This window comes from Sorex fumeus, unplaced genomic scaffold (genome assembly GCF_029834395.1).
Source record: "Sorex fumeus unplaced genomic scaffold, SorFum_2.1 ptg000013l, whole genome shotgun sequence".
NCBI lineage: Eukaryota > Metazoa > Chordata > Mammalia > Eulipotyphla > Soricidae > Sorex > Sorex fumeus.
The window spans coordinates 7,692,427-7,720,257 of NW_026606070.1; the positions used below are offsets into that span (position 1 = coordinate 7,692,427).

The window sequence follows — 27,831 nt, forward strand, 5'->3', positions numbered from 1 at the left end:
GAAAATAGAAAGTGAGAAGTCAGCTTCTTCCAGGATGGAAGCTCTCTTCAGCTGTTCTGGAATACAGCACTTGGACATGAGTATGAAGTAACACACTCCTTAATCAACTGAGTCAGAGTAAGGAAGAAAAAAGAGAACAAGAGTAGTGTGCCAAAGAACTAGAGGTCACATTTCGGTCAAAAACACCCTTTGAGAAGGTAATTGAGAAAATCAACTTGAAGGATGGAAGATTGTGGTCTTGAAGAATAATGACATTTGTGTGGGCTCTCTAGAATATAACCCGAGGAAAAACTCACTAGCTAATTCTTAATTAGAGGGTATTATTCCAAGGAAGCTGGAAAGATAAATGAAGGAAAGGAAAAGAAAAAGAGATTTAAGGCAGCACACTACGAATGTGCCTACATCGTCTTTAGAAACTGTCACGGGACCATGCATCTAGATGACAGATTTTTCAAGAGGTCTTGGGTGGTTAGGAGAGGAGTTGCTGATTTCCTCCTGGATCCCGGCCGTCATTGCTCCAAGGTGACATCCTAGGGCATTGGTTGCATGACTTTTTAAGGGTATATTTGGGGGAGTAGTTGAGGAAGCCAAATTAGACCCAAGAGCTAGAATCACCCGATATCCTAAAGGTGAAGTTAGGAATCCCACACGAGCTTGGTCCTTGTTCCAAGGATGGTGAGAGGAAGGAAGGCAGCTTTGCCCTGGGAAATACTGTTCTGACTGTTGTAACTGGGAGCAAGGCAAAGCCTGAAGCTTGCAGATCCTGAAGAGCAGAGCAAAGACATTATTGAATCAGTGATTTTAGCAGAGATTCCAGGTCTGGCAGTGTGTGTAGATGACTGAGGCTGAGTGAAAATAAAGGCTATTGAATATAAGAAGGCTAAGGAGTTAAAAGTGTTGGTCAAATGTTCCACACAGACTCTGAGGCCACGCACATAGAGGATGTCAAAGCTAGAGGCCTAGTGCGTAGTTTCTGTACACTAGCTAGATTATTTAATAAGCACCCAGAGGGAGGAAAAAATTTTCAAGAACTCAGCACACTATGGTTTGAAATTCATTGTCGACAGATGAAACCAAAAATGTTTATTTCTATGTTGGTACTTTATAGTAAAATCTTTCATTACTTGATTGTTAGAGTATTAATTTCAAAATCAAGTGTTACTCTTCCAACTGTTCTTATTCCAAAAGGAAAATCAAGAACATATTTTCAATTCCATAGGATTCTAAAAACAAAAAATTCTCTGGCTTGTGCATCATAACTCTCTATGCTTAATATTTGGATCAACAGTGAGTCCTGTACAGCAAAGATGAATCAGGATATCCAGGTGCTCACAGTCAAATAGAGGAGATAAGAAACACAAAGTGAAAAGTGATAAATACTGTAGAAAGTGAGCATAACATCAATGTCGTGAAGCAAGGACAGCTGTTCAAACACAAAAGAACTATTCTACACAATTGAGTTGCTGTTGTTGTTGTTGGTAGTGCTGGTGGTGGTGGTGGTGGTGGTGGTGGTGGTGTGTGTGTGTGTGTGTTGTTAAAAGGGATAGGTGCTAGGGTTCTAGAGGGAGGGAGGGAGGTACACTGGCGATGGGTGTGCTATTGCAATTATGTGCATGGGAAACCACTAATAGCACTGCAATTCATAGGACCTCAATAAAAACTGGAAAAGAAAAAGAAAGGGCATATACCCAGCAGCACTGATTGATGTATTGAGGGAAGGAGAGAGAAGGAAGCCAAAGGAATAAGAGAGGGAGGGAATCATAAATAGTGGAAGGGAAAAGGAAGCAAGGAAGGAAGGGCTAAAGGACAGAATCCCGGGAACATTTAGAATGCATGGCATTGGGGACGGATGAGAAAGGACATTTAAGGAGAATATTGGCGTGCGACTGATCAGTCAACATGTGACCTCAGACTGCTGCCTGGAAGGCTTGAAACTTTCTAAAGCCCCTGGAAGTATTCTTGGGTCTCACCACTAGGTCTTGGGCCATGGATTCCTTGGGGAAACATGTGGAATGGAAGACGGTGTTCCGAGAGCTAGCCCCAGGAGAATGTGCGTGCTATCAGCTTCTCTAGAGGATGCAGAGACCCAGAAAATAGGATTCACGGTCAACGCCCCACTAAATAATCAGATAATTAAATAAATAAAATAGGACTGTAAGCTAAAGAGTGAAAATTTTTATGATTGGTTTTATATATTGAAAAATCTTGAACTACATGTGTTCCAGGGATATAAGGATGAATATAATAAGCTACTACTCTGAGGTTTAATAAGGGAGGAAGACAGTTCAACAAGCATTGTGACTTGGGGAAGCTTACCTCCTTACATCCTCAGAGAGAAAGGAGGCACTTTCCTGTAGAATTTTGGTGTCATTCATGGAAGAAGTACACGACTTTGAGATGAACAATGCAATTGGCAACTGCATTGGGGCAAACCAACGGGAGCCTGGTAGTGAAACCCACTGCAATTTTATCACTCGTGTTGCTGGCACCAGAGATCAAGGATACCAGGTGCAACTGTATTTAACCTGCATTAGAGTTTGATAAATGAAATATGGAAGAAGGACAGAATGCCCTGCGGTTCTATCCCTAACAATTAACGCGGTGCTTTTCTGAGTCCAGGGAGGTAAGGTAAGAAAAGAGATAAGAAAGCTAGAAACAAATGAAGGAAAGGGGGATAGACTAAAAGTAAGAATTTGGGGTGAAAAAAATTTTAAAAATAAAAAAATTTAAAAAAAGAATTTGGGGCTAATCTTGAGTGGTAATCACCATGGTTTTCCCATTTCCACAGGAGATAGGGTTCTGACAGAACAGAATTAGCTTGTACCTTGGGCTGGTCTGAGCTGGGGCTCGAACATGGGGAGCACAGGGCAGAAACGATGAGTGGTCTGAGAGAAGTCTGCGTACAGGACAAATACAGAGCCTCCATGAGTGATTTCAGACTAGATGGACTTCAATCACAATCGAGCCTTATTGTGTGTGTATGTGTGTGTGGGGGGGGGGGGAGGGAAGGGGAGCAGGGAGTGGATTGGTAATCTGAGTTCATCAGAGAACTGTTCCTGCCATAGGTTCCCAGCTCTGTACCTTGGGAGCCAGTCCACATGAGAAAGAAAAAGTAAGGGAAAGCAGAGATGTTTGCAAAAACAGTTAGAGTGGTTCCCCCAATAATTTCCTCTGCATGTAACACAAATCTGGACATTTCTCTCTCCACGTGTCCAAAGAACCTTAGCAGGGCGCATGAAAGAGACTGTGACATCCTGTGGAGCAGAGGCACCCAAGGTAGGAGAGAGCTGCCGCATGAGCATCTGTCCTGCCCCTGCAGTGGAGCCGGGAGACCCGACCAAGAGAGTGGACTCTGCCTGATCCCCAGCTCTTGGGCAGAGGAAAGAGAGGCCAAGACTTTAGACTCTGAAATCAGAGTCACAGGCTCCGAGACTTACTAGTTCTGTGAAACTGATTGAGTTATTTAACTCTCTGGGCTTCTTTTCTGGGATACCCTGACCTCCCAGGGCTGCTTGTCCTTCTTCAACAAGTGTCAGTCCCACACAAAACCCCTCAGCCTAAAGGTGCTTTCTCCTCTCCAGTTCTTGCTTCTGACTCATCTTACATGGCATTTCTCCAGTCATCTCATCTATGAAGCCCCATAGCTAATTCTGGATTGCATCCACTGCCATCTTCTCATTCAGGTGCCCATTCTGTAAAAGAAGAAGATTCTGGAGTTCAAGAGAAAATCCTGAACAGCCCAAGTGAGCCATGAGCATCCCAGTCCCTTTTTCCATCTCAACTGAGACAAGAAAACGTGGCTCACTTAAGTGCAGGCCTCTCGGTTGAGAACCATAAGAGGTCAACTGGAGGTTTCCCAGAAAGATGTCCCACTCTTGCCTCTTGTCAGGATCGTCTGTTCCTGACATTGACGATACTCCTGCTCTCTCCAGACTCAGAGACAGACCCAGACACAAGTGTGTTGGAGTTAGGTAGGGAGAATAACGGAAATTTCCCAGCTTTCTCTGCTGTCATCAAGTTGCTAAAGTCACCTGCTAGAGCCTTTGGACCTTGAGACTTATGGACATGTGACACAATAAATTTCCTTATCACAGAAATGTTTGAAAATAGTTAATCATTAAATATCGGTACTCATATCTCAATTGGGCTGGAGCGATAGCATAGCAGGTAGGGCGTTTGCCTTGCACGCGGCCAACTTGGGTTCAATTCCTCCGCTCCTCTTGGAGAGCCCGGCAAGCTACCGAGAGTATCTTGTTCGCACGGCAAAGCCTGCTAAGCTACCTGTGATGTATTCAATATGCCAAGAACAGTAACAAGAAGTCTCACCATTTGTTGTGAGACATTACTGGTGCCTTCTCGAGCAAATCAATGAAAAACAGGAGGACAGTGCTACATGTCTCAATTATAACCCCATGTAAGAACTTGGTTCTTACATATTTTCTGTCACAGCGTTTGCTACAGCTAGTACCTCACTATTTGTTTGGTGTGTTTTCTCTCTAGCTGCTGTCTCTAGCTGCTGAGATCAATATAGATTTTATTCACCACCGAATTCTCAGTTTTTAACACCAGGTCAGAGGCATAGTGGTTGCTTAAGCACATTTTTGAAAGAATGACTGAAAGTCTAAGAAAGAAGTCTATTTTCCACTCTTTCTGCCCTTCACAGTTCCTCTAGATGGAACTGACAGAATCTCACTAAGATAGAATCTAACACCCAATACCCCAAACTCTAACAGTTGGGTTACCCTGGGCATCACCAGTGATTTTTAAACTCCGACCTCAGGAACAGTAAGCAAAGACAAAGGACATGGTTGACTCAGTACGAAACATTTCTGGAACATATTTATAATACGATGTACTTGATATTTATAATGTGATGTACTTGATATTTCTGTTCCATTGTATTTCATTTTAAAATGCATGCTCTGATCTGCTAATTAGCAACTCACAGTTCCCAAACACACATACAAAAAAAAAAAACTGGAATAAATGTAATGCAATGTAAGTACTTTGAAAATATCTGATTTCCTCCTTTGCTGTTAACTGTTCATAAAAATCCCCCCCATTGACTGAACACTCTATTATTATAGGGATTTAACCATGACTTAATCATTTTCCCCTCTCCTGTGTAAATTCTTCTCCATCTCTCAGTCGGGTGATTTTGAAGGCCTGCATGAAATGAAAAAACGCTGGCGTATGTTCATGAGAAATTACTTTGTGCTTTCTCTCTCCCCCCCACCCCCCACCCCCTGCCCCAATTAGCACAAAACCCAACAGAACTGCATTCTTCCACCTCTGGAATTTAATGGCTCCGTTCAGCTAAACATATTTTATGGAGGCCTCATTTCTATACGAGTTTATGTAAGTCCTAGTGCAGACCTCCGCTCCCGGAACCCCACCGCCGCCGCCGCCCTGTGGTTTAAAATCAGAGCGTTGGGTTCGAACATTCTCTGGAGGCGCCCTGAAATAGACCCTCACTGTAATTCACATCCCGCAGCACAGAAACTGCCCTTGTCCTTGGTGTCTTCGCCAGGGAAATTCCTCTTGGGGCAGGAGGAAAGGGAGAAAGCCACACCAAGGTCTCCCAACTCCAGACTCCAGAGCACAACAAATAAAGCGGTGTGTGTGTAGGGGGTTAGGGGGTGGTGGAGAGGGGGTGTGTATACGTATATTTAGAAAGCCACAATGCAAGCCTGGGCTGGGAGGAATAACAACATGCAAGCAAAGGACTACTGGAAAGAGTATTTCCAGTCTGAGTGATCAAGAATCCTCGTGCAGGGCTGGAGAGATAACACAGGAATTTAGGTGATTGCTTTGCATGCAGTTGCCTCGGGGTTCAATCCCTGGAGCCCCAGAATGATTCCTCAAGTTCCACCCGGACTGATCCCTGAATGCTGAACCAGAAGTAAGCCCTGAGAGAACTGCTGGGTGTGATCGCCTCCCTTCCCCTCGGCAGCCCCCCAACTTTGAGAAATGCAAAAAATAAGGAAACAAGAATACTTCATCCAAAGGCAGACCTCCGTGCGGATGTCCTAAGCTGGGAGGTCACTCGGGTTCCTTGGAGCTCCGTTCAAACCCCGCACCCCCGCACCCCCAACATCACGGAACTTGGTAAACTTGGAACAAGTGGCAGCTCCAGAGCACTGAAAAGAGAGCGCACGGCCAACGTGCCCGAGCCACAGAATTCCGGGAGGACGTCGGCGGGAGCAGGGAACAGAAGGTCCAGGACACGTGCGTGCGCTCAGAGAGCACGGTGAGATGAGAGATTTTGCAAAAAAAACGGGGTGCGGGGGGGGGGGCGGGGAAGGAAAGAAAAAAGGAACGAATTCAGCAACTTTCCTCTGTCCTCGTCCGCCCACACTTAAAATAGAAATAATCACACACACACAGACACAGACACACACACACACACACGCACGCACGCACACACACACGCATACATACACACACGCACACGCGCGCGCGCGCCCCCAAAGGCGATGCCAATCCCGACTTCAGTGGCCCGGCACGGGCCGAGGGGCATCAAGTGCAGACTCGGGACGTCGCGCGCGGAGTCGAGCTGGGGGCCCCGGGCGGGGGTGCGCGGGGGGTGACCCCACCCTCAGGGCCTCGTCTCGCGGCGCCCGCGTTGACCCCCGCCCCGTCCCGCCCCTCCTCCCCGCCCGCCTCCTGCCGCCGCCGCCGCCGCCGCCGCAGTTCGGGCCTCCCTCCCTCCCTCCGCGCGCCCGCCCGCGCCCCGGTTCCCACGTCCCCCGCCGCCAGCCCCGAGACCACGCGCGCACGGACTGGGGGTCGCGCCGGCGGGGCCCGGCCGCGCACCTGGAAAGTTCCCCGTCGCCTGGTGAGCTGGGCCAGCCCGAGGGGCCCGTGGGGGGCCGGGGGTCGGGGTGCGCGGGTGCCTGCGTGTGCCCCCTGCACGCTCTGCCAGCGCTGCCCGGTGCTCGGCGCGGCCGCCGCGCGCGGTGGGGAGGCCACGGGGTTTGAAGAAACGGGGTGCAGGGCGCCAGGGGCACCCTCAGCCGCGCGTCCTGAGGGTTCTCCTTTAGCTGGGGACTCGTTCTGGGCCGGGATGGTGGTAGGATTTGGAGGTGGGTGGGGGGAGGGTTGCTGGTCCGCGCGGCCAGAGCGTGCGCTCCGAGCACTTCAGCTCCATCAGGCTCTGGGCAGGTAGTGGGGGTGACGCGTGCTCAGGCCAAGACTTGCTGGGTGTCCTGGTCAACTTGTGTGGGTGTCTTGTGTCTCTCTCTCTCTGGGCACGGCGGCGAGGAGTTGCCCACCTTTCTGGCTGCGATGAAGAAACAAGAGCAAGCAGAGCAAAACAATCTGTCAGTGGCTCGGAGCTGCGGGGCGCGGTGGGGGAGAGACAGGGGGTCGAGTTGGAAGAGCGCTAGGGTGGGAGTAAAGGCGCCGCGGTGGAGGCCAGGGCTGAGACGAGAATAGAAAGAAGCCAGCCAGGGAAGAAGGAATATTTAGAAGGAATGACGCTCTGACAAACTGAGGCTCTTGAAGCCATGGTTTTCAGAGCCCGATCCGGAGCGTGCAGGCCTCTCTTTCTGGCCATGCACCTGTTTTCGCCCGCCCCTCCAACTTCGGAGTCGTCCAATGTTTCTTTGTTCTAAGTTTCTGTCTAACTCCTGGAGAGGGCGACTCTCCCGGATGACACTTGGTCGCTGTCACAGTGCTCCTTGTTTGCTCTGGAACGGGAGGGAGGCTAGGAGCTAGAGCGGTGGGGATTTGTTTCTGAGAATTAGGAGAAAACCTTTCCATTGGAGCACTGTATAGCGCTGTCCTCCCGTTGTTCATCGATTTGCTCCAGCGGACCCAGTAACGTCTTCATTGTGAGACTTGTTGTTACTGTTTTTTGGCGTATTGAATACATCATGGGTAGCTTGCCAGGCTGGCAAGATACTCTGGGTAGCTTGCCGGCCTCTCCGGGAGGGATAGAGGAATCAAACCTGGGTTGGCTGGGTCGGCCGCATGCAAGGCAAACGCCCTACCCGCTGTGCTATTGCTCCATGGGAGATCAATGTTAAATAGAAGTGAGAGCAGGGGGAAGGATGGTGCCCAGAGCTGTTTCTATTAGTGAAATACTTCTAGACTGCTCGAGAATCCTTGTGTTGCAAGGCTAATTCGCAGGAAAGGCTTATGGTGCCAGGATGTCACCCAGGGCTTCTGATTCCTTATTATCTTGTTTCCTCTGGGCTATTTTCCTATCAGTGAAACCCCTTTCTCTTGTGCTCTGATTTCTGTCTTCACTAGTCGATTGTTCTGGGATTACAAATGCTCTCAGATTTCCACTAATTTAAAAACTCAGTGCCTGGACCATGATACCATCTTGGAATGGCCCTTGGGCGCTGGGTCCCTGTACCACATCTGCCACATAAGCCTCACTTCAGTGTTTTCCCCTTTCATCTCTTTTGATCTGACATGCCTGTGGGGTGGGAACTGCAGCCTGCTCACCTTGTAAAAGAACTCATCTTCGTGTCTTCTTTGAAACTTCCTTTTCAGATTTTGTTTGCTTCCCTTCTTTCATAAGCAGCATCCCCAGATATTATCTACACATGCTTATATAATACTGGCATTGCTTTTTGTCTTCCTTTAGTGATCTCATCTCCTCCTTTGATTTTATTTTGGTTTGGGGAGCCATATCCAGCAGTACTGGGCCTCCTCCTACTCCCTGGGGATCTTGAGCGTGTTGGCTCAATGAAAGTACCTTAACTCCTGCACAAATTCTAATAAACATCTTACCTGACCCCTGTGAAGCTCTCTGACCAAGACCTTTTTTCTTTGCTACTGTTTCCAGGCATCTGGATGACTCACAAGCACCTTTCACTTAGTATATCTTCACTCATGACCCTTTCCATGAAGTGAGAAGGTCTGTGTTACTTTGCACACAGTGTCACGGTGCCTAACCCACACATGGTTCTCTATGTTGAGTAAATGGATGAATGAATGACTTAATAGGGTTACCTTTCTCTAGAGTCTTCAAAGATCAAAACATCGAGATCATTTTTGACTCCTTTCATGTGCTCAATGGTTTTACCATCACATAGAGATTTTTCCCTTTGAAGAGTTACCCCACCCCATTATTACTTCTCATCCTTTACTGCTTATCCACATTCTCAGTTTACAAGGAAATCATTTTTTTTTACCACATCTATTTTTTTTCTTTCAAACTTCACCTGGACCCTGACAATCTTCCTCTCCTCCGTGTCAGCCTCCTGGCGATCTCATCTCTTTCTTCAGCTTTAGCCTGCATTTATGTAATAGTGATTGCTAAATATTTTCAGCTTCCTTCTGTCACTTGGTTTTCTTACTATTACTTAGTCCTTTTCTTACTATTGAACTTCTCTGCCCTTAAGTTTCTATAGGCCCTTTATGCCAAGCATTTCTAAAGTATGACTTACTGTTTTGATTTTCAAATCTGACTTATTATTATTTTGGTGAAAAGGAGAGAGAGAACATAAGGGAATGCCCTGCCACAGAGGAAGGATGGGATGGGGGAGATGGAGGTTGGGAGGGATACTGGGACCGGTGGTTGTGGAAAATGGGCACTGGTGGAGGGACTGGTATTTGATCATTGTATAATTGAAACCCAAGCACAAAAAATTGTAAGTTTACAACTGTACCTCATGGTGTTTCACTAAAAAAATTAAAATAAATAAATAAATAGATGAGACAAAAATATTATTTTGGTGAAATGAAGTCACCTTTCACTTAGTTATCATAACAGAAACTTTGAACTCTCTTACTGGTTGCCATCACATCCAATGGATGGGTTCATCACATCCAATTTGCTGACTTACACCTATAGAACTACTTTTTGTGTGCTCACCTGTCTTTCTGACATTCTAGCATTTCCAAAAAATTACTGAATGGAATGCCCCAAATCTGACAATTACAGTGTGATCTGTAATTGGCATGTATAAAAAAATGTGCCATGAACATTTTGCACTTGAAAGTAGGGGCACTTTAAAGAAGGTGGTCAACCTCTGGAGTAGCTGGACCTAGAACAATAAAAAAGCTCATATGACTGTCTGACAAGAGAAAATCACTTTCCAAATTAAGATACTGTGGACAGAGAAAACAAGCAGTGGATTCAATACCGAGCCTTAGGTCAACTGTCACAAGGTCAGATGAACAGATGCTTTTAATTGTGGCTTTGAGATGGAATTGAGCTGTTTCCTCACAAGGACAGCTCTGTGTGGTTTGCTGCAGGAGAAGGAACAGGGATTTAAATATCCAGTGATGGTTAATTATTTTCTAAAAGAACTTTAGTGAGACAAAGAGTAACCCTAAATGCACCCCAGTATGTTTAGAAAACTATAAAAGCCTGCATAATTTCCTCCTCTGATTTTAGGCTAGACAACTCACATCATTAAAAAAAATTCTTCCCTACTTTTCATGATTTATTGAGGGGAAGGAAATGGTAGAGTTATCTACAAGCAGAGTGTTTACCAAATCTATGACTGTGTCCTTTTCCTTCTCACCACCTTGGAGATGGTCCTTTTTTTTTTCTTGAGTACAAGAAATTGAAGACATTAGAATAGGGTTGGGAATACTGTCTGGCCATAACCCAGTTCTCATCAATTGTTATTTGGATATGAGAGGAATAAGAAATGATTCCATATTTACTGCCAAGAAAACTAACTCTCTGTAGAACAAATGTGACCATACAATGTAAAAGGTTTCACTTACAGTACAACCCAGATACCATAGAACGGCATATAGTGTTTTTAGTACTTTTTCTCAGCTAGTTCACTTCTATCCTGTGTCATCCACCATGCATTTCGCCCTTTCCCTGAATATGCTGTTTTTTGTGTGTTATAGAGTTTCCTTTTACTCTCCTCCTCACTGTTTTCCTGTTCTTCACTTTTTGCTTGTATATATTTGTTATAATTAATGAACCAATGTTGATACACAATTACTAACTCTCGGAGAGCCCGGCAAGCTACCGAGAGTATTCGATATGCCAGACACAGTAACAACAAAGTCTCCAATGGAGACGTTACTGGGCCCGCTCGAGCAAATTACTAACTAAAGCACACAATTTACATTAAGGCTAATTTCTTGTATTGTACATTTTGTAACTTTGGACAAATATATAAACATATATCCACCGTTAAAGTATCACAAAGAACAGTTTTACTGCCCTGAAATTCCCACTCTTCACCCTTTCTTTCCTTCTTTACTCTTCCAGAGAAGATTATCACTGACTTCTTTTTTTAAAATATTTTTTATTAGTGAATCACCATGAAATACAGTTATATACTTACAAACTTTTGTGTTTGTGTTTCAGTCATACAATAATCAAGTACACATCCCTCCACCAGTGCCCATTCTCCACCACCAATGTTCCCAGTATCCCTCCTGCCACCCTCTTCCCATTTCCCCCACCCCACCTCTGTGGCAGGGCATTCCCTTTTGTTCTCTTTTTCCTTTTGGCTGTTGTGGTTTGCAATAGAGGTATTGAGTGACCATCGTGTTTGGTCTATAGTCCACTTAAAGAACACATCTCCCAACCCAAGTGGGTCCTCCGAACACCCTTTACTTGGTAGTCCCTTCTTATTCTGAGCTGCCTTTCCCCCCAAGCATAAGGCCGGCTTCCAAGTCATGGGGCAAACCTCCTGGTCCTTATCTCTACTATTCTTGAGTATTAGTCTCCTATTCTGTTACTTTATATTCCACAGATGAGTGCAATCTTTCTATGTCTGTCCCTCTCTTTCTGACTCATATCACTGACTTCTTTATTGTCTTCAAGTTTTGTTTTATCCAGAGTGTCACACAGTTAGAATCATCATATAGTATGTAGGTTTATCAGATTGACTTCTTTCGATCATCAACAGGCATGTAAAGTTCCTTTGTATCTTTCCATAGTTCGATGGCCATTACTTTTCATCACTGAATAGTATTTCTTTTGCCAAAGATAGCTTGACTATATCTGAGTTCTCTGTTGTGTACCATTGGTCTCTTTGTCCATTCTTTATTTGCAGTTTAGATTATTCTAATTTTTTGGCAAATCTTGAGGTCTGGTAGTATCAGCACTCTTTGTTCTACACTACTGTATTTAGTGCATACATTTTATTTTGTATACTTTCTACTAAGACAAGTTATTGTAAAATAATGTTAAGAAACTAATATTACTATTTCATGTATATTTAACATGTACAAAGATGTCAGGGTACTGTGATTAATTCTTGTCATAGTTTCTCATTTAATACTCAAACTCTTAATTAAAATGTTAATACTCTCATTTAATACTCAAATTATTTTGCTCAAAAGGTAATATAACATGCAATATTATTTCACCTGCCTGTCCTTTGTTGACATAAAATAGCTTTTCTGTTATTGCTGTTCAAGCTCAATTTATGCCTCAGGATTTACACTGCTATACAACTGCCCTTGGATAGGGATTGTGGCTTTATAACTAAGTGAGCCCGTGCAATTCTATTTCCCATATTAATGTTATACATGAAGCTATACATATAAATGTGTGTGTCTGTGTATGTATTTATATCAGACTCCAGATGGGTACAGAGAGGAATAGCTATCAAGATTTGAGCCAAGATTTTGGTTTCAAGCTACTTTAGAACTGGGGAAAAATAGACAACAAAGCTTACTTAGTTCCTACCATGTTGACTGTTGGGTGTTAATATGACTACAAGAACATTCACAATCCATTTTGCTTTCTTTGTGATTTTTCGCATTGTGTCTTATACGTGATGTTTTGTACATAGCAATAAATGTAATGGTTATTTAGATTGTAAAGTGTTCCTTTCCTGACATTTCTTGCTACATGCCACTATTTAATCCATTTTCTCCTGTTCTGCCTGAGGAATACCATCTTCACAGTGGATGTGGTGTTTCTCTGCTTTCAGTGATAATCAGATTCGACCTTTTGGTTTAAGGATTTCACTGTAATATATGAGTATCAGAAGGGGTTACATGCGGAAATCATAAATTTTAAGAAATCTTCACGACCCAGGAACTGTGTTATTCCTGATGCTATTTTGATGTTTCTTTTAGAATTCCTTCATTCTTTTTTTAGTGGAAGCTATGACCCAAAGCCAGAGAGATATCGTGGAGAGATGGAGCCATGCATGCAGGAGGCCTGGGTTTGAGTCGTGGCATGAAATGGTTCCCTGAGCACTACTCAGTATAAACCAAGATACAAAAGGAAAAATATAATATAAGCAGAATAACCACAGTCCCCACCACTCCAAGAGACTAATTTACATATTTAAAGACCCCCTGTCTAGAAGACTTCCATTTTACTGGACCTCTGACTCACCCAGCAAAAATATCCTCTGGGTATTTCCTTACACCAAGATTTCACAGACTTTGTCTCTGCTCTCATATTTTATTATTTACTTGATGCCTGCTACACACCAGACATTGCCTGGGTCACTTTTCCCAGCCTAATCTGAATAATAACTTTGTGAGATGGACATAATTACATCCATTTGCTAGACAGATAGATTCTAGTAGTAATTTATAGGAAGTTACACAGCTGGGGAAGGGCAGATTGTTTTCTTCCCTTGGCTAGTATGATTCCATTGTTCACATAAAATGCTCTTTATCTAAAAGCTCACTTCTAATTGCATCATGTTCTGCTCACCAATTATAAGATGATTTCAATAAGCTATGGTACTGGCTAGATTGATGGGGCAGCATCCTGTGGTCCAATGGCTCTTTGGTGATGGGGCAGGATCTTGTGGTCCAGTGACTCTTTCCACACATAGATGAGAAATGACTTCTCTTGGTGACTGAACAGAAAACTGAGTGATTCTAATTGCTCTTACGAAGCCAGATACGTGAAGCCTTGGCTTGAGGGACAAAATTTTAATGGACAAACTGCAAAATAAGGCTTACTATTGAGCCATTCAGAAACTCACTTGCATATCTGAAATTGGTGAATGAAAGATGCCTTAGTTACTCTCATTTCACTCTTCTTTGGAATTCTAAATAGCCTGTAAGATTTATACAGCTCCAACACTGACTGCATTAAAACCAGAGAATAGTCTGCATTTTGGGAGAATTCAACATCCTCTATCTAATTGCACTTCAGGTTTGTGCAACTATTAGATCAGTAAAAAGAGTGCTTTAGATTCCATACATAGAGGGAAGGAGTCTTTTATATTTAGAATATGAAATTGAGAATGATAGAACTGCTCTTTAATGTGTCACATCTGGATAAATTGATGTAGGACGAGCCTTAATAGAGTGCATAAAAGTTAGGCTTTAGCAAGCAATGGTTCTGTGGATAAAGGCTTATTAACTTAATGATAGTGTTAAACATTTTCTGCTTACGTTAACATTTTTATTATCTATTTTCAATTTATTTTTAATTGAAGTATCATTGGCTTACAGGGGTATGCATGGTTCTGTGTTATTAGGGTTTCAGTGTTGCCCTCTGAACCTACCAATATCCCTCCACTACAGCCCATTGTACCTTGACTCCCAGTTCTTCCTGCATCCCCTGAGTAAGGTAAAAGGTAAAGGTAAAGACCCTCCCGTTGATCATTGATTTGCTCGAGCGGGCACAGTCATGTCTCCACTGGAGACTTTGTTGTTACTGTGTTTGGCATATCAAATACGTCACAGGGGGCTTGCCAGGCTCTGCCGTGTGGGCGAGATACTCTCAGTAGCTTGCTGGGCTCTCGGAGAGGTGTGGAGGAATCGAACTCGGGTCGGCCATGTTGGCTGCGTGCAAGGCAAATGCCCTACCGCTGTGCTATTGCTCCAGCCCATCCCCTGAATAGGATTGATTTTGTGGCCAGTGGATTGTTTTCTATGAATGTTGCCTCTTTCCCTTGTTTGTTTCCTTACATGAAATAAAATGAAATGAAATAGAAAATGAAAGAGGAAATCCCATATGTATCTTTTTCCTGCTGACATATAACTTGTTATTCTTGCTTTTGTTTTTCATAAGGTCATTCCCTTTCCTTCTACCGTTGCTCTTCTTCTTCTAGCCTTCCATTATTAGGAATGTTTGTTCTTGAACCAACAAAGACTATTTAAAGAAAGGCACACTGCTACAAATTAAATATTTTTATGCAATATTAACTGAAGAGCCTTTAGAGTTTTTTTGCCTATCATTCAAGATCTCATTTCAGTTGGGGGGATGGGCAGTGAGGTAGGGGAAGGGGGAGGGGGGAGGTGTCACACTGAAAATACTCAGGGATTCCTGTTTCTGCACTCAGGAATTACTCCTGGTGGTTCTCGAGGGACTATATGCAATGCCAGAGATGGAACCTGGGTCAGTTACATGCAAGGCAGGTACCCTCCTTGCAGTACTGTCTCTTCAGACGCCTCAAGAGCTCACTTAATTTTATTCTTCAGTTCTAGTCAAACATTTTTCAAATTGTTTATTTTGAGATACAGAGGTGTCCAGGACCACTTCATTGAATTCCTATCTCCTCAATCTTTTCCTATATTCTTAATATACTAGAATCGTAAATGCTTCCAAGTTAACAGAAGCATAAAGGTTATACTTGCCTTGTTTCTGCAACACAGTAAGGTCATTCTCTGGAGGACAGAATTTTTTTTTTATTTATTTTTTTGCTTTTTGGGTCACACCCGGCAATGCACAGAGGTTACTCCTGGCTCTGCGCTCAGGAATTACCCCTGGCGGTGCTCAGGGGACCATATGGGATGCTGGGAATTGAACCCGGGTTGGCCGCGTGCAAGGCAAACGTCCTACCCGCTGTGCTATTGCTCCAGCCCCGAGGATAGAATTTTTTAAGTGACTGCTTTCAACCTCGATTCATGAGGAATATCTGAGTTTTAAAATGAGATTACTTATATAAATACACTTATTTTCTGTATGTACTATCCATTTTTGGTAACTGCATTAGTTATTGGACTGCATCTGTTTGAAACTTGCTCTACAATTTTCCCCGTGTAGGTAAAGATGCCTTTGTTGTTGCAGAGGTTGATAATATTGCAGTAGAGCTGGCAAAGTTCATCTCAGCATTTTATTTCTCTTTGAGTTTGAAATTTAGAGGAAGGGAGGGGGAAAGAATGTGTGGGTTGCACCATTTTAAAGTGTGATTTCTCTCATTGATATTTGACAACAAGAGGTAATTCAGATTTAGTTTACAATTGTTATGATGCTTCTAGGATTGTGGCTGACTAAAATTTCACATACAAAACTGTGATGTTTAAGTGTTTGGTCTAGAAAGACTTGACTCCTTGGTCCTTAATCAGAACAGTATATCTCAGACTTCACCCTTTCAATTCTTTTTAAAAAATTTCATTTATAGGTCCTTATGATCACTGATGTTTTATTTTCTGTTTTTATTGAATGTGTTTAGTAAGCCTAATAATTTTTCTTCTTAAGTGGTATAAATAAAATCACAACTTTATTGTGCAAATTAAGGTAAAAGGTAAAGGCCCTCCCGTTGATCGTCGATTTGCTCGAGCGGGCCCAGTAACGTCTCCATTGGAGACTTTGTTGTTACTGTGTTTGGCATATCGAATACTCTCGGTAGCTTGCCGGGCTCTCCGAGAGGGGCAGAGGAATCGAACTCGGGTCGGCCATGTTGGCTGCGTGCAAGGCAAACGCCCTACCGCTGTGCTATCGCTCCAGCCCTGTGCTATCGCTCCAGTGCAAATTATTTATATTTATAATAAGAGTGAAATGCATAATTATTAAACTGAAAAGTGGCTTTTTGTTTTCATTCTTGTTTTGCTATGGACCATACTTGGTCCAGGTGCTTGATCTTATGGAGGCTGTATGTATATGTGTATCATATCATGCCTGTTGGAGAGCACATGCAAGGCCTTGTGTAAGCTAGGCTCTACCTCTTGAAACACATTTTTGACTCCTAAACAAAGGTTTGTGAATCATCATTTTTTTTGAGGCACTAAAATTATGACGCATAATCCCGGATGTGCTTGTTGTAACTCAAGACCCAGTGGACTAAGAATTATTTTAGGATCAACACCGAGGAGACTCCTAACAGGAAAATAATGGAGCTTTGCACCATAGGGCATCACTGGTGGACATTCCAAATGTTAAGGAAAATGTGTAATAAAGTTCCCTTCCCTGTTCTACTCTCTAATGACTGAGCCCCTACAGGTTTTAAGAGCAAACATTAACAGAAATACAAGCCTGCTTATAAAGGGACACCACCGCCGTGTCTCCCTCCTGAGGAAAGCAGATGTGTTATTTTCAAATCAGAGATGCTTTCTCTAGCGTAGCCGCACCAGGAGCTCTGAGAGTTGTGATATTTGCAAGCCTCGGCTGCTTACTTGTGTTTTCTCTTTACCTTGCTGACATAGAATCACAGTCTTGTTGCGCTGTTTTTTGACAGTTGTACAGAGAGAACCACCAAAGAGCACAGCAGGTGACTCAAGCCATCTATGCAAAATGCTTCCATATGACACTTGTGCAAACAAAAGGTCAGGGAACAATGAAACCCCTGCCACCTCTTTCTCATGGAGGACTCAAGGGTCCAATCCCAAGCTCTCCTCTGGGAGCAGGGTGGGGATGGGGGGATTTATGTTTCTCTGAAACAACGATGACTGCTGCGTTTTTATTTATGTACCGATGGGAACAAGAGGAGTGGCCAGGGCTGTCGGGAAGTGAAAGTCCACCGAGTAATGACAATTCTCTGTCCTCTTGCAGACCCTCGCACAAAATGGGAAATGGTTCGGTGAAACCCAAACATTCCAAGCACCTGGATGGCCACAGGAATCTCAGCAATGATGCTCTGCGGAGCAAGGTGCTAGAACTGGAGAGAGAGCTGAGGAGGAAAGAGGCCGAGATCCAGGAGCGGGAGTACCATTTGAAGGAGCTGCGGGAGCAGCTGTCCAAGCAGACCGTGGCCATCGCCGAGCTCACGGAGGAGCTCCAGAGCAAATGCATCCAGCTGAACAAGCTTCAAGATGTAGTCCACCTGCAGGGAGGAAGCCCACTGCAGGCATCCCCAGAGAAAGTACCTTTGGAGGTGCACCGGAAGTCCTCAGGATTGGTCTCTCTGCAGAGCAGAAGGGGGGCGAAGGCAGGGGTGTCTGCCGAGCCAACAACCCGTACTTATGACCTCAACAAACCCCCTGAATTTTCCTTTGAGAAAGCAAGAGTCAGAAAGGACTCCAGGTAAGAAATTCCCGCGGTCTTTGGTTTTAGATGAGCTTCTTCTCATCAAGCACCCGAGTGCTGGTGACTAAGCTTCCCCATGGAAAAGACCATATGAACTCTTTTTGGAATTGGGCTGAGAGAGGTCTTTCATATAGTTTCATTTTACAACAGAATCTCCATCTGAGCAGAACTTTTCTTTCAAGGCATGAATAGTACTGTACCTGAATTTTAATGTGTGATGATGTTCCTGAGGATCCAAGTGTATGAAAAATCATTTCCATTCTCTTGAAAATCTTAGCAGAGTAATAGTTGAAAGAAATCTATCCTCTCGTTCTCTACACATCACAATGAATTATGAATGCGTGTACTGCAAAACCACTCCTCGGCACTTAGTCTGCAAGGGTCATAAAAAAGTAATAAGATGGAGTTTCATTCATTCATTCCTTGATTCTGCGTTTCTGTTGAATGCTTCCTTTTGCCAGCCTCTGTGCTCTATGCTAAGTATATATCAGTAAACAGACATAGAGGCTTTCTCACAGTAGTGTACACAGAGATGAGTGAATGTTATGTGATCATTAGTTGGATTTATAATAAAAAGGAAGACAACACATTAGTGAGTCATATCTGTGAGTTAGGAGGTCAAGAGGTGATAGAATTGTTAGTGAGACCTAACTGAGCAAATTATTCTTACCTGAGACCCAAAAGAGAGGGAAAAGCAGCATAAATAAGTTGTTAGAGTAATCAAACATAGGAAACTTTTTTAAAAGCTTGAATTGGTTTTTTGTTTTCTTCTGTTTTCTGGGCCATGCTCAGCAGTGCTCAGGACTTATTCCTGGCTTTGTGCTCATGAATCACTGGTGGCGGTCTTGGATCACCATATGGGGTGCTCAGGGTCAACCCAGATCAGCTGCATGCAAGGCAAACACCCTATCCACCATATCTTCACTTCTGCTTCTAAGATAAGAATTTTTTTTTTGGTTTTGGTTTTTGTCACATTCATCAGTGCTCAGGGTTTACTCTTGTTTTGGTGCTCAGGAATTACTCCTGATGGTGCTCAGGACACCATATGGGATATTGGGAATTGAATCCGGGTCGGCCATATGTAAAGTAAGCACTCTACCCACTGTACTATCACTCTGGTCCCGGATAAGAATATTTTTTTAAGAACACATTATTATTTCCCATAGTATTCTTGTGCATGCATGTGTGTATTTCTTTCTGACTGATGTTTGAACTTCCTAGCAGGAATTGATTGGAAGCATCACAAGCATTACTTTTCAATGGGTAAATATTTATTAGTTGAAATTAGATCTATGCTTTAATTTTTGCTGATCTAGCATCTCTTTAGCAAAATATCGATTTGTGAAATCGAATAATTTTTTTCACAGATGCAAGTGATATAAATAAATATAAGATACTTTACTGAAACAAATGATTAATTGGCAATAGGATTAAAACGGGGCGGAGGGCGGTGTTAAATTAATCTGCTGACAGTATTTGGCTCACTAAATACTTGTTAAGGAAACTGACTTCATGTTGGATCACCAATCATGATACTTGTGACTAAAGGAAGCCATGCTAATACGAAGTTTCAGAAGAACTTAAGCCAAAATTTAAATCTAGTTTTGACTGGTTGAGGGTAGTCTTATCTTTTTGTAAAAGTAATAATTATTTTTGTACTGGTTTTAATGGAGCAAATCTATACATCATAAGTATCATAAACAGTCACTTGTTTCACTAAAATTGAACAAGTTACTTCTCTCTTAATAATGTAAGAGAATTGCATAATATTGGTTTATAATGTATCATATGGCTTAATAATATCTAAGTATGTTATTTTGCACAACACATACTTCTGATAACAATGATCTATATATTAGAAGTGCGTGAAAATTAAAATAACTTCATTTCCGATATATATTATGCATATTATACCAGATTTCCTATAGTGACCAAAGATTATGTTTAAAAAACTTGGGCTTTTCTTGAGGCAAAGTTTGCCTGATATTAGGTAACTGAAAAATCTAAGTATAATAATACTTTCCATTTATTGACTATTATAACCAGGCAAAGAAAATTAGTAATTATGAACATTTTCTAGAATAAACCATAGCCCACCAGTCTGTTTAAAGTGAGTGGGACACAGACGAGGAAAACTCCTGAGTAAGGGTGACCCACGATTCTTTGCATCACAAATGCATGCCCGAATGGGCATGAGTCTGTGTTGAGATCATGTGATATGGAAACAGTCCATTTTTTTCTAAATTTAATTTTTTTTATTTAACGAGCTGTGATTTAGAGTTATCAATAGACAAGTCTTAGAAATACAATATTCCAACTCCAATTCCATCAACAGTGTTAGTGTCTACTTCCCCCACCAGTATGCCCATATGCTCCCTTCCAGTCGCCCTTCCCCTGACACCTTGACAGGCACATTTCAAAGTAGTTCTAGTTTAGATCTCATGAGAGACAATTGATTTCTTAATGATTAAGTCCCCAGGCGACCAAACTAGATCGGTAAGGCCCTAATCAACTCCCATCTACTGTTATAGTCAATATGGTTGGGGCAAACTTTTTTGGTTGACTGGTTCTGTGCCTCAATTTTTCCAGCAAAATGTCCCCCCACCCCAGGTCTAGAATAATAGGTTTTAAACAGATAGGTAAGATGTAGAGATTGAAAATTTCCAGTTTTTGAAAGTGCTCAATATTACAATTCATTTCCTCTTTTCCAATAGTTTTATGACCTATCACAAATTTGTAAGGCTCAATATTACAATTCTTTTCCTCTTAACCTATCACAAATTTGTAAGAAACAATTTTTAGAAGTTAGAACATTAAACCAGATCCTGGAACCGCGCGGCCGCATTAAAAATTAAAAATATAGGAATGAAATGAAAAGCAGTACGCGTTGGTTTGGGTACCTTTCCAAGTCTTCCTGCTAGTATTGAAGAAGTTAGCATATTAGTAAGAAACGCCTCTTTTACTTAGTTTTAGATTCTCACAATTTATTTTTTATACTTCCATAACGTTTTCAGACTGTATTCATGACTAAATATGTTCCTACTAATTAGTATCAACTGCATTTTTTATTTACATTAAGTTTCCACTTCACACTGAATCAGAAAATCATTGAATGACTTTTATTTTGGCTCAAAAAATATGTTACTGGCAATGATTATCAATGAGCAAGAAACCAAGGGGGAAACTCCTAGTCCTCTGGCAGTAGTCGATATATATGAAGTATCTATAGAAACAGAATGACATTTGGTGGAATGATAGATTTAGAACTTAAATGGAATAAGCAACTCATGAGAAACTTTGATATGCATGTGCCAGTAGTGTGTGAGTTTTCTGAGGCTTCTGTTCTCAAAAGTATTTTAAATGCCAGGGAAGCTCATTGGATGCCAGACTCAGGCTCACTTGTCCTGCACCCATCAAGTGAAGTTATAATGTCTAAAGAGGTGACTTAAAATGTGGACTACATTCCTCCTACTGTATAGTTGCCTTGTTGACTTGGGGGCACTCAAAAATGTCTCTTACCAAATTCAAGGGCCTATATTTTAAGATTTTTTGTGTGGTTCTAATATAATTTGTTGGTGTTTAGTAAAACTTTCTATGCTAATGAAAATGTTCTATTAGTGTTTTCCAGCATGGTGACCAATAGCAAAATATGACCTTGGAAACTTAAAATGTGCTGTAAAGCAATTGAAGTTTCAGTTTTAAATAATTAAAAAATGAATATATATAGAATATATATAGAATATGTATCTTATACATATATGTGTATATAGAGAGAGGATGTTTCCATTCTAGGATTTTAAATTATAACTGATCTCTCCTGGTTTGGGAATTATGACTGAATAAGGTTTACGAAAATGTAGTAGAAAATAAACTCTGTGTTAGGGCTTAGCCCAAGACCTCAGAAAATGAGCAGAAACTGTCTGATTGAATTGGACACAATGTGAACTTGCTCTTAAGCTGCGCGGAACCATCCATATACCAAAGGCTTTGTAGTGACTTGGAGGCATGCCCACTGACCATTTTAGATCCTCAGAAGCATCTGGGTCTGTGGGCATGCGGCCCGTTTCTATTACAGGTACTCAGCCCTATGGAAGGCTCATAAATCATGATGAGTCAGAGTACATAGTATATCAAATACTCTAAATTCAGATTTAAATTTAATGTGGTACACATCAGACGACTTGAGAGCTGGAAGAACTGTAAAACTTTGACATACTAGCTCCCTTCCCGGAGAAGTGAGGAAACAGGTGCACGGCAATGGCAATGCAGACAGATGTGACTGAGCTAAGATTAGAAGCCAACACTCTTGGTGCTGGAACCGTAGTACAATAGGTAGGGATGGGACGCTTACCTCGTACGCTGCAGACTTGGGTTCAGTTTCCGGCACACCATATGGTCTCCTGCACCCTACCAGGAGTGATCTCTGAGCAAATGGAGTAAGTTCTGAGTACAACCTGGTGTAGCCTCAAATACCACCCCCATAAAAGAAAAAAAATCCCAAACTCTTGACTTTAAAACTATTCTTTCCCTCCAAATTTAGTGTTCTTAGAATTCCCCCACAACAATAAAAGGCCTAAGTTAAACCATTATGGGCACCAGTTGGCTTTTTTAAGTCACATGGCCAGTGATGAGTAGAAAGAGCAGTGATTCTGTCTGCTTCTTCCGAGAGTTGAACACAGCCTACCTCCCATCAATATTCACTAATATCCTGTGAGTGCAGACTTGAGTGAAAAGGGCACAGAAATGGATTTCTTTCATCTGATGACACAGACTGTGATATTTATCCAGGGCAGGAATGTGTCTGCAAATGAGTGCAATAATTCTCAAGGCTAAGAAGGGAATATCAGCAGCAAAGGACAGAGAGGGTGACGGTAAGAAAGTGCTAAGGCAGCATTTCTGTTCATGTTTTACTTCTCTTGAACACCAAGACAACCGTGCATTCAGAGTGCAGACCTTTCACTGAAATTGAATTTTATGTTTCTGTGACGTTGTTTAGCAAACTTCACTTACTGGAAGGGAAAAATTACCAGCTCATGCTGACTATCTGGTGGAACACAGGCAAATTAATCAGAGACATCTGGCAAGTGGTTGGTATGATGGCCTTTGGCTGAGAATTTCAAACTATTGTTTTCTGGTGAAAAAGAAAAAACAAACAAAGACTTACTGATTTCAGGGCTTGAGTCTAGTTTTAGGAAGCACAATTGGTTTCACTTGTCACTCCCACCCCAAAGCAGACTAGGTACAAGTGGAAAATGCTAGTGAGTCACCCATTTCAAAAGGATCAAGGAAGACTCTTTGTGATTATTTCTGCTTCCTTACAAAAGCAGTGCAGAGCAATTAAAAAATGTGAATTTTTTATTGAGCTGGAGCCCGTCTATTGAATAATAATAAACATTTACTATCACTAGGCACCACTCTCATAAATACTGGATGCTTATGACAAATCTCTAAGGTAGATATTATCGTTATCACCCCTGTTTTGATATGAGGAAAGTGATGGGGACTTGTAGAATTAATTACCTTGTTTAAGATGACTCAACACAACTTTTCCCCCCTTCTTTTTATTAGATAGGGTCATCAGGGCTCTATCTGGATGTGCTTGGGGACCTGCAGGACCAGAGATCAAATTCAGGTCTCTCAAATGCTGATCTCATATTCTACCACTTAGCTATTTCCCCCTCTCAAGTGACCCAGCTTTAATACTGGAACCAGGATTTTAAATGAGAAAAAGTGGGGCTGGAGCGATAGCACAGTGGGTAGGGTGTTTGCCTTGCATACGGCCAACCCCGGTTCGATTCCCCGCATCCCATATGGTCCCCTGAGCACTGCCAGGAGTAATTCCTGAGTGCAAGAGCCAGGAGTAACCCCTATGCACTGCGGGGTGTTACCCAAAAAGCAAAAATAAATAAATAAATTAATTAAATGATAAAAGTTTTGTTGAAAATCTGTCTTAACAATTCCTATGTATTCCTTGTATTGGAGTGTGTGTGGTGGTTGGGACGGGGGACAGTGGCAGTTGTTGGACACACCCAGAGGTGCTCAGGGTGTGAATATCTGGTGGACAAAGGCAATTAATCAGAGACATTTGGCAAGGTGTTGCTATGATGGCGTTTCGCTGAGAATTTGAAACTGTTATTTTTGGTGAGAAAGAAAAAGCAGAAGTATTGTTCTTTGGTGAGAAAGTAAAAGCAAAGACTTACTGACTTTAGCTCAGGGGCTATTTCTGGCTCTGTTCAGGAGTGGCCTCTGTTCAACAGTGCTTGGGGATCATGTGACACCAAGGTTTGAATTCGGGTCAGCTGCACACATGGCCAGTGCCTTCTCTCCTGTCCAATCTCACCAGCCCTATATCGCTTTTTTCAAGATGAGAGTTGGAGGAAGACTTCATTTTTCTGTTGGGAAACTTTGTAAATTTATGTACATACTCAGAAATATGTTTCTAATGTTTTTCTGAAATATTACAGGTAGCTACCTGTTTTTATTTTTTTCTTAAATTGTGCTTGTAGTAAGTGCCAGCTATATTATCAGTTCGCAGCCAAGAAAAATTTTGTGGGTGGGAAGGTAGGGAAGCCTTGATTCTTTCATGAAATAAAATAGTGACTTTAATAATCCAGATCATAGATATCAACCTTCGATAGCACAGCGGGTAGGGCGTTCGCCTTACAAGCGGCCAACATGGCCAACCCGAGTTCGATTCCTCCTCCCCTCTCGGAGAGCCCGGCAAGCTACCGAGAGTATTCGATATGCCAGACACAGTAACAACAAAGTCTCCAATGGAGACGTTACTGGGCCCGCTCGAGCAAATCGACGATCAACGGGAGGGCCTTTACCTTTTACCATGTACTATGATATTTTTATAATGCACCAAAAAAGCACATCAGAATTTGACCCCAAAATCTTGGTTTGCAGTTATGATGTCCAAGATTAACTTCTTCAGGCTTGAGAAGTATAACCACTCCTTTTCGACACAGTTAATACATCAAATATTGAATATTCAGCTAAGTACAGTCACTGCTGTGTTTTATTCCTCCTTTTCTTTAATTTGCTCTATTTCTAGTTCCACTCCCCCATTTTTAACTTAATATTTTATTTTGTTTCTCCTTCATTTGCTTCTGTTCTCAGAACTTAGTATAGTTATTGGTCAACAGTTTTAAATATCAATTATAGGTCATGCTCAGTGAGCTGTGACCAGTATAGAGCTAGTCCTAGTGTTTGCACAGCAAGCCCATCGTTGAATACTATTCCGAGCCTTTCAGCAAGCAGAAGTCGCTGGTCTAGGATCATCATTCATACTTCGTCATTACTAGTGTCTAAAGTAGTGACCACCTCGATTTAATCAGAGGAATGATGACAGCTGCTGTTTAGTCAAAGAAACAAAGACACCTCCATTCATTTCCCCTGCCTGGATTTTTAGTCATTGATTAGGTGTCTTTGGCAGTATGTGAGTCTGCTTGACTCTGAGTAAGTGACAGCACGTAAATTTAGTAGTGCTCCTCTGGGACAGCAGCCTCCAGGTCTCATTGCCTTCTCAGTGTCCTCTGAAATAGGACATCCCTCATGACCCGTTTCTTTTCTTACCAACTTAGCATGGATGTTCTGGGCACTGCCTATTTCCTTGCTAGATTCCCAGAAAGTAGGGTGTAGTAAGTCATGTCTTTGAGGAGCCCATGGCCTCTTTCACTTTGCCTCTTAGACTTGAGGGAAGGGTGCTGTCGACCTTTGTGCTCTAATTAGCATTGCAGTCTGTTTCCTGGACCTTCCTTTTCTTCCTGAAAACCTAAGCTGTTTAGCTCTTGTCATCTGACTTGAAACAAGCAAACAAAAATTCAAGAACAGATAACTTTACCAAGAAGAGGAACAGATCTGAAGCCAAGGATAAAGTTTTTCGGTGTTTAGATTTCCTTCGGAATACCTCAAAAGTGATAGATTAATTTCTTGTGTTTATCTCTTGGCTAGTTTTTACAACCAACTCCCCTTCCTGACTTTTAGAAGTACTCGTTGGATCTATATTTGTTAGTGCTGTTTGCCAGGATTTTTTTTTTAAGTCTGCATCTAGGAGTGACCAGATTCTCTTATACATGATATTGATTTTACTAACGTGTTCAGTAACTACCAGTTTTATTTAGTTCTTCCAAGAGTGCTTGTCATGCCAGGTTAATTTTAATTGACAGTTTTGATGTTCTCTGGGAGTTTGTAGATCAAGCTTGGGAAAATAGGACAGGAAGATCTATAGTCCTAATCCACTCATACCGGACAGGAAAAAAAATGAGATAAACTTTGATCAGTGCAAGATACCACATGAAACTTCTAGGAGAGAGAAACTTGGAACAAAAAAATCTATGACCACATGACAAATTACTAAAGATTTATCAGCTTGAAATCTCAAGTGTTTCCATAGGTCAGGAATCTAGACCTGCTGTTATGGTCATCTGCTTAGAGTCTCACATGCTGCAGGAATGGTCTCAGTTTTGTTTCCAGAACTGTCTATTTGTTCTTCCAAGTTCATGTGATCATGTCAGAGATAAGTTCCTTGTGGCTGCAGTCTTCAGTTTCTTGCTGACTGTCAGCTGAAGGTTGCCCTCAGCCTCTGATGCAGGGCCTTCTGGAGGGAAGTTCCCTCTTACAGGCTCTCTAAGCTTCCTTCTACCAGCTCCTTTCTACCTCGGGAATCTCTCTACTTTGCTAAGATGAAGTCTTACATAACATACATAGTATAACCCTTATGCCACAAATGCCATATTCAGTTGGGAAAAAGTAATTCACAGCTTTCATATCCATTCCCAGGCAGGGAAATTCTTGTTTTCTCCTTTGTAAATTTTTCTTTTTGAATCACAGTTACAAAGTTGTTCATGATGGGATTTCAGTCATAAATTTTCCAGTATCCATCCCTTCACCAGTATACTTCTTCCACCACAAATAGTCCCAGTTTCCCTCCGTTCCCCACCCCATACCTGCCACTCTGGCAGGCACTTTTCTTCTCTGTCCCTGTCTCTTTCTCTCTTTCCTTGTGGGCCTTACAGTTTGCAATACAGATAATTGAAAGGATATCAGGTATATCCCTTTACCTACTTTCAACACTCAGTTCCTGTCCACAATGATCATTTCCAACTGTTATTGTCACATTGGTGGTAGGGAAATTCTTCAGTAGCAAATACTAGGGGATCATCTTAGAATTTTTCATGTGTTCACCCTTCTTACTTTTCTGTTGTGAGATTCTGTGGTTAAGGATGTTAGCCATGGGTTTCAGGAATGTTGCACGTTTTTAAAAGTCTAGAGTCTTGTGCACTCATGTTATTAGCAACTCGATAGCCAGAAGATGAAAATAGCCCAATTGGCCATCTTTGGGAGAACCAATAAGCAAACAGCATTGAGATAGTGTTCTGCTTTAAATCACTGTATCACTGTCATCCCGTTATTCATTGATTTGCTCAAGCAGGCACCAATAATGTCTGCATTTGTCCTAGCCCTGAGATTTTTAGCAACTTCTCCTTACTAGTCTTTCCCAATGCACCATGAAATCCCATCAATGGACAAGATCCAGAGACTATAAAACAAAGCTCCCAGAAGAGAGTGACAAAGTCTCCTGCCCGCACGCCAGGATGTCTTCACGGGGGCCCCTTGGAGGGAGGCGGGTTAAGTTTCCCTCCCCACCTCAAGCAGAGCCCCACAGCTGAAGACCTCCAGTACCCAGTCTGCTTAAAAAAAGGAAGAAAATTCATCTTTCATTC

At 42.3% G+C, this 27,831-nt stretch overlaps 1 protein-coding gene across 1 annotated transcript in view; it reads left to right on the top strand.

The window, feature by feature from the left end:
* The first annotated feature begins 6,720 nt into the window (after positions 1-6,720).
* PRKG2 (protein kinase cGMP-dependent 2) overlaps positions 6,721-27,831 on the top strand; it is a 109,662-nt gene continuing 88,551 nt past the window's right edge. Inside the window, exons 1-2 of the mRNA XM_056111288.1 lie at positions 6,721-6,838; positions 17,630-18,100. Of these exons, the coding sequence (XP_055967263.1) occupies positions 17,643-18,100 (458 nt within the window). The 5' untranslated portion in view covers positions 6,721-6,838; positions 17,630-17,642. The remainder of the gene's footprint in view (positions 6,839-17,629; positions 18,101-27,831) is intronic.